This window comes from Lycium ferocissimum, chromosome 2 (genome assembly GCF_029784015.1).
Source record: "Lycium ferocissimum isolate CSIRO_LF1 chromosome 2, AGI_CSIRO_Lferr_CH_V1, whole genome shotgun sequence".
Lineage (NCBI taxonomy): Eukaryota > Viridiplantae > Streptophyta > Magnoliopsida > Solanales > Solanaceae > Lycium > Lycium ferocissimum.
In genome coordinates, this window is record NC_081343.1 from 38645196 (window position 1) to 38658142 (window position 12947).

At 33.5% G+C, this 12947-nt stretch overlaps 1 protein-coding gene across 1 annotated transcript; it reads right to left on the reverse strand.

Moving 5' to 3' along the window:
- Positions 1–2956: 2956 nt before the first annotated feature.
- LOC132036562 (uncharacterized) lies at positions 2957–4405 on the reverse strand. Its single transcript, XM_059426922.1, has one exon. The coding sequence runs from the start codon at positions 4241–4243 to the stop codon at positions 3170–3172; it is 1074 nt and encodes a 357-aa protein (XP_059282905.1). The 5' UTR covers positions 4244–4405; the 3' UTR covers positions 2957–3169.
- Between the last annotated feature and the right edge of the window lie 8542 nt (positions 4406–12947).

Below are 12947 nucleotides of genomic sequence, written 5' to 3' on the forward strand. Positions count from 1 at the left end.
CCTAACATTTGCCCAAAATTAGGCCTATTCGAGCAAGAGTTAGGCCTTAAGGCTTAATTTTGGGCAAAAGTTTGCCTTAACGCCTAACTTTTCCCGAATAGGCCTAATTTTGCTACGAAACTCTGTCTTGTGATTTTTTTTTTTTTTGACTGAGTGGGAATTCGAATCCAAAATCTCGGAGTATTAGGCGAAGGGTAAAAATTAAAGACCACCCCGAATAAGGACAATCATGAAAATTTTCCCCATTATAGAACTGTAGAAGCATCCTGAAGCAAAGAAATTGCACGGTTTGTTCTTTGAATGGGATGGTCTTTAATTTTTGGCCTTCAAATGGGCTAGTTTTTAATTTTTGTCCTTCAAAATTAAACTTATGCCTAATGGGGACATAAGTTTTTTAAAGGTGCATATAATTTGTGAGATATTATGATATCAAAATATAAACTTATGCCCCGTGAAAAAAGTTACTATATTTGCCTTGAGAGACAAAAATTAAAGACCAACACAAAATAGGAACAAAAGTGCAAATGACCCTCTTGAAGCAGATAGCACTATTGGCATCTCGGAATTGCTGGCAAAGACTGGTACGTTGTTCACTGGTTTGTTTTTCTCATTTGATGATCGGTATACATTTTGAGATTCTGGCTAATTCAAATTCCTTTGGGAGGAAAAATTTATTGGCGAAAATAGGTATTTTGTCAGTCATATTATTTATCTTAGTTAGGAGTAATTAACTGTCGGATTTAAGTAGAAAAAGATTGAGGGATTTTACCAGAAAGAACACAATAAAGTGGAAAAAAAAAAAAGGGGTTAGGAAGGATCTTATTGGATGACCCCAAAAAACTGGGAAAGGAAAGCAATTAAAAAATAAAGAAAAAGGAGAGCATTGGGGTGGTAGGGCGCAGAGGCGAATCCAGGATTTCAGGAGGATGAGATCACCTTAGAAATTTTTTGAAAAAAAAAAAAGATGCAAAAGTGCATTTTAGCAGGATTCGATCCCATAACTTTAAGGGATTAAACCTAGTACTTAACCATTGCTCCACTCAGTCTAGTTTGATCATGTGTTCCTTCAGTTAATATTAGATATATTGTAAGGATTATATACATAATATACCGAGTTTAGTCGGGTGATCATATATTCACGTGACCCACTTTTTACCCATGGATTCGCCTCTGGTAGGGCGGCGCAGGGGAGAAAGAGAGAATTTTGAATTTTCCAAATCATGGAGGGAGAAAATAATGTTTAGTAAAGATGTAACTTTCTCTATAACAATGGAATCTAAATTTATGAATGAAACATTAGGGGCCTGTTTGGAAAGCCACGTGGTAATTGGAATTGGTGTAATTACTAGGGTAGTAATTACACAGCCTGGTATTTATACAGTAGTGTAATTATAACAATCTGTTTGTTTATTATAACGTAATTACAATTTAATTACAAGCGTCTTTGTTTGGTTGCACAAGTGTAATTACACACTTAGTTTAATTTAAAAATAAAATTTAATTATAAAAAAATGGAAATTAATATTTAAAAAATATTTGCCTTTATAATTGAGATTAAATTAGTTATTTAATAACACATTGTTTCTTGAAAATATATTAATTAATTAATAATCATATATTTATAACTAATATTGTAAAAAATAATTGATATATATTTTTCAAATTAATAATATTTAATTTTAATTAATTATAAAAATTAAAAGAAGACTTTTTTGTATGAATGTCATGGATTCGATGCTTGACAAAAAAATAATATTTATAAATATAATGCCATAACATTATTCAAATGTTTGACACAAAAAACTCATCAACTGTAAGTGAAAAATAAACAACATGCAATGTGAAATGACAAGTCAATAGTACTAAAGCAAATAACTTAAACTTGAAAATATAACTTAAATTCAAAATCCAAAACAAAAAATTTAACATAATACTCTTATGTCAAATTCCAATATTACATAAGTAAGTTCCAACGTAACTTAAGTAAATAATTCAAAAGAAAGGGAAAATATAAGTCTATAACCTCATTCACCGCGAAATAAATTTCTCTACTTATGAAGCACAAAATAATAGGTAATATAGTCCCACAATAACAAGTTACCTAAGATATTCATTTTGCCAACTCCAGCCACCACTCTGCTCCTATAGAAAACCGGTAAAGACAAAAAAATGTTTCATCTTTTTTGGTTTGGCTCCATATATCAAATTAATTAAGATCTCATGGGTCAATTATTAGTGACCCTACGAAATGGAAAATTTGGCTTTAATTAGAGACTTTGTATTATTTGTCACTGTCTAGTAGCGCAGCATCTTCACATTTGGACTACCTGCACCCTAATTTCATAATCCTTGTTAAAGTACACAAATGCTAATTGGACGGCTATCAATCAAGCATTAGGCAACAAATCGACGGAAGTCAACCAAATAAAGATTAGTTAAAATGGTAACCAGTCCTCCGATCCATACGCATTTCATTCTTGTCATGAGCACGTTTTAAGGATATGATATAATAAAAAATTAAGAAGCATTGTACTTATCTTGTTATTAGTTTATTTTGTTTCCAATTTTGCCCATCAAGTCTGTCAATTTTTTTGTGAAAGGAGTAAGGTGAGGCAAGAGTGTAGCTGATATTGGCGAGGCTAACAAATCTTAGCTAAATTTTGTTAAATCCTAGATTAAAGTGTAGAATTTGTAGAAAGGTATAAGTGGACAGGCAAACAAAATTATCATCTAGAAAGGTGAACTTCCAACGTTTTATAGGGAAAAAAAGAAAATGTTCTAAATCTCATACACACACACACACACAAAAAAAAAAAAAAATGGAAAATATTGCGCTTTCCTTTTAATGATGTTTATGTGAATTTGAATAACTCAGACCAGTAAATTTCAGATTGGATATGAAGAAATCGCTGATATAAAAAGCTTCCACTTAATAAATTCTATGCAAATTTAAATAAGTCAGACCAATAAATTTCAAATACTAAATGATTAAAATAGAAACATGTAAAAGATTGAGTTTTCAGAATACTACTTTTCTACCCTTTTGTATAATTTCACCTAATTTATACCCTAACAAAAATGAGTATATGAGGTATACTAACAATTCCTAGACCGATATCTGATTAAATTGTATGCTTTACACAGCTCTAGACAATGCAAAAAATCATTACTAACTTGTTTTATGATAAAAATCAATGCAAGAATCCTCTTCCGTATAAATTTCCTCATAAGATGACCCTAGCGTGTCCACCACATCTTCCGTACTCCAACCCGCACGTAATAACCTCTTCGACAACAACCTCACGTGCGTTTCCAACCCTTTCTTGTCTACAACACACGCGCCGCCATCATTGCCCGAATCACACGCGCCGCCGTCCTCCTCCACCATCATCATCTCTCTAACATCCTCTTCTTTCCACCCTGCTTCCCTCAACCTCAAAAACACCTCCTCTAAATACCCTTCTAGATACTCACTCCACCACCTCCGGTGATACGCGCCGCCACGGGCAGTCTCTCCCAGCCCCATCTTATCCACGCGCCTCCCCATATCGTCCACGCGCCGCCTCATCTCCGTCATTTCCGTCCAGAACTCAATTTTCCTCGCCTTGGTCGCAGCCCATGCCGGTGCGTTCATCAAATTAAACAAACTTGGTCTTCTTAAAATCATTTCATTTCTCTGAAATTCCACTTGATGGAAAAAACCTGATATGTCAAAACTCCATAATTTAACATCCCCATCATGCACGTAAAAAACAGGATTTCCAGCCAAACACGGCGTACAAGGAATATAAAAATGCTGATAAATGGGAACCAAAACAGGAGCTTTTTTCAAGAACCCTTTTGCTATATCAACAGCTTGATCATTATCAATTGGTCTAGTCCCCCATAATTCAAGAACCCAAAAATTACGTTTTTTCACTTCTTTACATAAACTCAAGATTGGTAGATTCTTAATGATTTCTAATTGTTGTAAGGACGATGATCGCCAATTTGGAAATCCAGGGCCAATGGGGAGACCTTCTTGAAGTATAGAATGAAGATCAGGTGGGAAAGTGAAATTGAAATTTGATTCAATGGTTGAGAATTCTATATCTGAAAGTCCTTTTTCGACGATTATTTTTGAGGATTTAAGGTGTTGTATGACATTTTTGGCATAGGCTGCATATGAAAAACAAACTCTTGTTGGTTTTGGATTGCAGATTGTGGTGATGGGGCTAAATGTTTCTGCAACTGTTGCTGCCATTGCTAATGAACTAATTGGAAGTGTTGTTTGGTGATATGAATTTATAAAAGGATTGGAGATGAAGGAAAGTGAATGATAATAGTGGGAAGAGGTTATTTTAGAGTAAATAGTGGAGAATCTGGTGGGATGGGGATGATTTGGCAATAATCCTAAAAAATGATTCACTATTTAAGTCAAACAATAAATGTCTGGTGTATATCTATTAAATACAAAATTATCCCTTAATCTGCGTAGTTAATAAGCATTTTAATTTCATTTTACTAATTTTTAAAAGGATAATTTGATTTAATTTGTGGTGTTTAACCTTATTCACTGAATAAATTATCAAGTTATTTAAAAGATAATTATATATATAATTTAATAACTTTGAATTATCTAAAACATTTTATACTGTCCGTATGTATAAATTTAATATTTATTGTAATAAAAATATCAAATACTCCCTCCGTTCACTTTTTTAATTATCCACAATTGATTTTGCATACCTTTTAAAAAATGAAATGCATATTTTATCATGATATTCGTATTAATTGATGCATAGTCCCAATGGATTCGGAAAATGATTTAGAATGGGTAATTAACGCTAAAAGTAAAATAGAAAAAAAAATTATTTTCCTCTTGATATACTAAAATAACAAGTAAAAATAAAAAATTTATTTTAATATAATGTACACCTACAAGTAAAAGTGAACGGATTTAAATTACCAAAAAAAAAAGTGAACGGATTTAGTATTAATTTATGGTTGAGGAGGGAAGAAGAAGTCGTTGATGAGGAAAAATCGGTGTTTGATTTAGACCGGAAGGATAGACGAAGAGAAAATGGTCCATGATAAATAATATTGTTACGTCAAAATGTTGTTCATTAGCATTGAATAAGTTGAAGTTTGAGGAATCTGATCCTAAAATCAGGACAGATTAAGGGAATCGGTCCAAAATTCTGATCTCATTCTAATGCAATTCTTATCATCAATCTAGAACAATGGTGTGTCAAAATTCTACTTTATGTTTTGAAAAAAGAAAAATCAAATGAGAATAGATGATCCCATCTATCTAAATTCTCATCACATTTTTGATGGTGTCAAAAATTTCACTTGTCGTGATATCATCTCATTTTCAACTTTTTGTCTTTTTCAATATTTTCCAACCACAAAGAACTTAAGGCGGCACCATCCACCCACTCAAATAATAAAACAAAAAGAGTAAAAAAGAATGAAAATATAAGAGTTAGAAATTTTAAAATTAAAAGGAAAATAAAAGAGGGAGAGTAGGAGAAATTAGTGCTAACTAGTTTGCAGTATCCATAAATTTCCTATGACAAACAACTATAAAATATTTATGGACCCAGTCAATCTAGAAATATAAAGCCATGCATTTTGTTTCGATTTTTCGAGTCCAGGATAGATTATATGTATTATGTAACCAATATATGCTGAATTTGGATGATTTTGAGATCTAGCAAAAATCTAATTAGTCGGTAAGTCAATTAGAAGCAGAGCTGTCCTTTGAGTACATCCCATAAAATTAGAAGCAGGGTTGGAAGGAATCTTTAGCCAATTCTTATCCAAGTTTCTTCTCGAAACAGATTTATACAAGTTAAATGTTCAAAATAATTTTTAAGAAAATGTATGGGGAAAAAATGCGAGCACCCTGTTTGTATGTCAGATTAATATATACATAAAATGCATTTTTCGTAAACTGTTATCACTTAATCATAAACAATCAATTCATGTTTTCACTATGAATAAATATTTTTTCATAAATTTTCAAACTAACAATTGTTTGCCACTTTAATTTGTTTATCGAGGTTATCCTATGACTTAATGAGCAAACGGGATTAGGGTATTAAATTAGTTGGTTGGACTGAATTTGGTTGTGGAAATGGCTATGCTAATTAACAGCGGAAATTAATCCGTCCAAATGGTATTTGGCTGAGATGAGATAAGTCATGATTGGTTAAGCAATTGATCATAGCTCGATTCACCCAGCTATTATTGAGTTTTCATTTTTTTAATTTATTTTCTTATAATTTATTTAACTAACTAATTAAAAAAATTCTATATTATAACTATATGTAACATATCAAACAATCCATCGACAACGTGGTCCTTTTCTTAAGTTTATATTGGGATTCTAATGTGTTAACCCGATTCATTTTAAGATTTTATTTCATGAGCGGGCGAATGTGTTTGGATGGATTTTGTCGAAGTATATTTATTTTTCAGTGCAAGTTAATTAGAAAGAAACATGGAAGAAAGGAATAGAGAGAAATGAGACTGGGAGATTTTCAACTATCACCGCGAAGTGTAGTTACTGATATCATTTGCTTCCTCCGAATTAAAAAAAAAAAAAATTGTCCACTTAGCCATTTTACATCCCTTAAGAAAATACTAACTCCTAAAAAAAATGAGATAAGGGTCAAAAACATACCCCAACTATAATTTTTTTTTAGTTTCATACCTAAACTATCAGAAGGTTGAGAAAACTACTTAAACTATCACTATCTAGTTTGCAAAACACACCTCAAATTATTCTTGAATGACATGTGATCTACACTCTCCATTTTATATAAAAATGTTGCCAAGTGTTGTCTACGTGGATAAATCATGTCACAATATAATGGCACTTACATGGAAATTAAAAAAAAAAAACTATTTGTTTTAAAAAACAAACTGAAAAATAATAATTTTTGTAAAAAAATATGAAAAATTATAGAAAATAAAAAAAAAAGTTTAAAAAATGGAAAAGTTATTTAAAATAAATAAATAAATAAGACAATTAATTATTTAGTTTTCACATTTTTTTAATAAAAAAATCAAATTTTCCATTTTAAATCTTTTTTTCTTCTGATTTTCTAAATTTTTTGATATTTTTTCACAAAATTTTTTTTTTCATACTATTTAAAAAAAAAATCCAGGTTTTATTTTTAAAAAAATGCCGATTTTTTAAAAAAAAAATAATGCAGTTTTTTTTTTGAAAAAAATATTATTTTTTAATTTCCATGTAGGTGCCACCATAGAATTACTTATGCCATGTGGATAATTTTTTTGAGAAAATTTCAGCTTCACTTGTCTTTTGGAGAGTGAGTTCACACATTTAGTTCAGGTGTGTTTTGCAAACTAGATAGTGATAGTTTAGGTATGAAACTAAAAAAAAAAGTGATAGTTAGGGTGTGTTTTTGACACTTATCTAAAAAAGATATAGGTAATTTGACTAAATTACCCCTAATTAAATAGGTATCACATAGCATTTAATAAGGGAAAATCTGGAAAAATTAGGTTAATTCTTTGTTGATTTGATAAGTCTACACTCTTTTTAGAGTCCGGAACCAAAATAACCTCAGAAAAAAGTTTTTGAACCAAACTACCCCAACAAAAAAAAAGTTACAAAACTGCCTTTAGCGCAGTAAATTACTGCGCTAAAGCACTAAACTGGGACAACACCGTTAAGTGCTTTAGCGCAGTAATTTACTGTGCTAAACGGGTCCCTATTGTTTTTTTTTTTGCCCTTTTTGTTAACCCTTCTTTCATTACACTTTTTAACGTACTTTGACCATAGATTAATTATGCTTCGGGACTCCAAAACTTCATATTTTATATAGAACCCTACTTATTTTTGTGCGATTAATAAGGTAGGCTCAATACATCAAGGATAAGAAAATCTTCGGATTGCCGTTTTAGTGGTTGAAAAGTGCTCGAACGCCATTTTTGTTTGAAGGCTTAGTGTCATTAGCTTTAAGTTCTTTACGAATACTTAAACTTGGATTAGATTTAAGTTTACTATTTTTTAGTCAAAATTGCAACATTCATACAAATCTCAAAATAATTAAATTGCATTATTCATAACAATATGAAATACTTAAACTTGTTCATTAATAAGAAACTCAAACTTTTTAAAATACAATCATCAAACAAAGAATAAAACTTAAAAAACATTCATCAATTAATGCCCTTGAGTTGATCTTCCGCCACCACCGCGAGATGTGCCACTATCGCGAGATGTGCCACCACTGCTAGATCTACCACCATGAAAGTTTCCTCTATCACGAGAGGTACTTCCACCACGAGATGTAGTTTGACCACCATGTACGTAAGGGACACTTTGCGCTTATCATGGCCAACATAATTGTAAAATGAGCATTTTCGAGTGTATACGTCACTGTGGAACATCCATTTCATTATGAATACGGGAGTATGCGTTCTTTTTGAATTTACGGATAAATGCTTTATTTGCAACCATTGAAAATGGATCTGGTGGCCAATAACTCTCACTACCAAGTGGGTAGAACCTTTCAGCATACGTTCTTACATAATTTTCAACTGTATATTCCTCAGCCATGTACTCAGAGGCATTCTTTCCCATTGTGATAAAACACTTGAAGGCATGAGAACATGGTATGTGATATGATTGCCACTTGCTGCATGTGCATGTTCTTGGAATCTCATAAATTGTGTGGACGTTACCTCCTTTACCTTGATCCACACTTGTTGTGAGTTCAAATATGCGCTCTGCAGAGTTGTACTCCATCCGGTCATGTTTCTGAGCCTTATATTTGTGGTACTCGAACAGTTGTGACGGTTTTGGCATCCATCTTAGACATGTTACTGCATGTGCTTTGGCCTCTTTTGATCTATTGACGAACCGCTCCATAACCTGCTTAAAAGTCATTCTCACCATTACGGTGACGGGTAGTCCCCGTGCAGATTTCGACAAGCCATTGAATGACTCAGAGCTGTTTGTTATCAGCATACCCCATCGCCTACCTTCATGTTGGTATAATGTCCATTCGTCTTTATTAATTGCATTCAACCAGTGGAAGGCTTCCTCAGTCGCCCGCCTAATAATGTCCATCTGCAGGTTAAACTTCTTCTCGTGATGCTCTGTTGCAGCCGCCCACATCCAATTGCAAAGCGCTGGGATTCGATATGCCTTTTGGAAGTTTGCCTTCAAATGCCTTAAACAATAACGATGGTAGGCAAAGGGTGGCTGCCACCCCTGCAAATTGAACATATGGTGCAATATGCCAGCATTTCTGTCTGAGATCACACATATTCCTATGCGATCCTTAATGACGTGTTGCCTTAAGTAGTTCAAAAACATACCCCACGTACTAATGCTCTCATTAGCTGCAATTGCAAAAGCTAGAAGGAATATAACTCCATTTGCATCCATTCCAACTGCAATTAGCAGTTTTATGCCGTATACCCCGTACACATGTGTTCCATCTATTGATATTACAGGCCGACAATGAGCAAAACCATCAATGCATGGTTTGAATGCCCAAAACACAAACTCAAAAATATTACCGGGCACACCAGGCTTCGATTTGAGCTTCCATTCAACAACAGTACCATGATTGAAGTGTTGTAGAGCCGCCATGTATCTCGGCAACTTCTTGAAAGAGCCCTCCCAATTGCCGTAGACTATCTCATGTGCACGCCTACGCCCAAACTACGCTTTCCTCCTACTAACAGTTTTGCTATATACTTTCAGGACGGTTGTAATACAATCTTTAATAGGGAACCTGAATAAGTTGAAATATCTGCATTTAGCAACGAGGAACATTATATTAACACCAAAAATAAAATAAACTTAGGCGAAGGGGATACCTTGGGCTTTTTCCAATGTCTCCAACTAACACTTGAGCAATCATATTGGTATCTAGATTGCAATGATCATCTGGGAGGTCACCCATATCATAAGTGTGTTTTGTGTAGAACTTTGAAATAGTCCACATCTTTTCAGCAGTTTCCTTAACACGGAGCATCCATTCGCAACCTTGATATTTTCACTTGTAGACCAATCGCCAAAGTTTTTGTGTGGAATCGTCAACTTTAATCTTCCTCATCCCCTGGATGCAATAAATCTTAACAGCACTTTGCAATGATTTTTTCGAGCTGAAAATCATGCCTTTTTCAATATGAGCCTTTTGTTTTAAAAGATCCACTGGCTCTTTTCACAAACTTCGCCGAATATGATCATCATCCCTAGTAAAGACAAAGGCATCTGGGCGATCTTGAAGATGATCAAGATAGGGGATCTCATCGGAATGCTACTGAATAGGGGTCGACTCTTCTTTGTTGAAATTGGCTTTGCGGCTGAATCGGAGTCGACTTTTCTTTGTTCAAATAGTTGCTGTAAATTCAGTTCCTCCTAGTGTGCCGAACTGTTCACCATGTCTTGTAACAGTTCTACTTGATATTGAGGATTAGTTCCAACCTCAACCTCATCCTCACTTTGCTCATCGTCACTTTCCTCCGCATTAGGTATTTCCTCACTATCGCTCGATGATGTCACTATATAATTAGGATAATCCGGACCATCCATGCCAGGTCTTTGCCTATAATTTGGCGCAACCACCACATTCTCCCTACATGAGAAAGTAGAGTATTTTAACTACTACACATCAAATAATACTTTTGACGTTAAAAAAAAATAGACGTACCGATCGTAATCAACTGCACCGAAACTTGAGGAAGGACCATCGTTTTGAGTAGTTGGATAGGCTGAGGATGTTCCAACCTGATTCATCTATCCCGATTGAGGGGACCGTCCGATATGTTCCATATCAGGTGTATAACCCCTAAATAATATAATCGACATCATTAGTAGCATTCAAGTGCCACTAATAATAATAATAATAATAATAATAATAATAATAATAATAATAATAATAATAATAATAATAATAATAATAATAATAATAATAATAATAATAATAATAATAATAATAATAATAATAATAATAATAATAATAATAATAATAATAATAATAATAATAATAATAATAATAATAATAATAATAATAATAATAATAATAATAATAATAATAATAATAATAATAATAATAATAATAATAATAATAATAATAATAATGTAAAAATGAATATTTATCATGCCCATCAAATTGCCGACTTAAACTATCCGAGGCATTTGGCTCATCAAAATGCCTTCATAAGTACTCATATCGGGGTAATTGTGTTCATAAGTAGGTTCTACGCTTGAGTGACTTCTACTGAATTCTAGACGGGGCTTCCGGCGAGGTCTATTTCGCTTCCAGCAGCCATGAATTCAAGTCAATTAATGCGGACCTTCTCTATGTACATTTCAAGGACGTTTAAAGTTATGCATTCCCTATAATCATAAGGCGACTTCAAATAATCCATCAAAGAACCATCGTCTTGAATGTACCACTGTCCATAACTAGTTACACCTTGCGGCATAAATGACATTGGATATTTTCCAATTATATTTAAATCAAAATCACTCCTACTAACTTGTAGTCTATTATACAAGGCTTGAAGTAGTTTTGAGAATTTTAAGTCAAGTGGAAACTTAACATGGTATTTTGGGGAGAATCATAGCGCAAATTATTTTCCTTGAATATAATTTGTCCGTCCCAGAATAAGGAAACTTTAATTTTTGGAACATCTTCCATTTTTTGACTAATTTAGGAGGAATACAAAATGCAAAAACTGGATGAAACTTAGAATTTTTTCTCTCATTCGAAATCTGTATTAATAAGATTTGAAGTTTGAATATTGAACCAACGCATGCATGCAATTAGTGTGTCTTGCAGTGTTACGTCAAATCAAATTAAGTACAGAGTGTTACATAACACATAAATTAACCGCGCTATGTCAGACCCTGGCAGAATAGCGCAGTAAAATACTACGTTATGTCAGAATAACATAGTAAATTACGGCGTTATTCTATCATAACACAGTATTTTACTGTGCTATACCGCTGCAATATGTTGTCACCTCAACTGTAGTAAAAAAACGTCATAATTCGAATCAAACTTTAAGTGTTATATAACGTAATTTGACGAATAGTTACCAACCACACAAAATTCCACACAAAATTGAGTTACTATGTCATTTTTTGACCAATTTAGAGATATTAGTCGTGTTATATCGTTCACTCCAGAAAACATATTCGACGCAATGGGTAGGACATAGGAATTGCGTGAAGATTTTGAATACTTAAACAACCCGAACGAGAGATACAACCAACGTTACAACAATACGATGATAGAGGAGTGGAATTGGCGTGTTAGAGAGGCTGTAGCACTGGAGCAAAAGTTAGCGTCAGTAGGGCTTATACGCCCAAAAAAACGTGCTATGTCAATGCCTCGTGGAACTCCACAAGAGTATAATTTTGCTCTTAACCGTTTTTGCCAAGAGAACAATCGGATGCAAATACGTTACCTTAGGGTAGAATATGGTGTACATGGTAGCACAAGATTTAGATCCAAGTGGGATTCGGACTGTGAGATGTCCGATGAAGATTAATATTTTTTTATATAAAGTAAGTAAGTAGGGTCATAAAGACCCCCCCCCCCCACCCCCAACTAGGAGTACATGGGGGTTTGGAACTATATAAGTAGCACTTTCTTTTGTTATTAGACTACAGCGTATTCAATGTCGAGTAGTAGAAACTCAGCTTGGTTACTCCTTCCAAAAGAACCAAATAGCAGTGATGATGAGAGCTCAGATCATAGAAGTTTTTTGAGCAATACCGGTGATTTCAAACTAGATGAGCTAAATCCCCACCTTCTTATAGAGCATAATGATGATTTCTGCAGTGTGAAATATTCAAATCCGCGAGAATATTATTGCGGTTTACGCCGAGAATGGTCACATCGGCTTGTCGAATTAGAACGTCTTGTTCGTGACTTGAAAAATCTCAACACTCCAATCCCAAC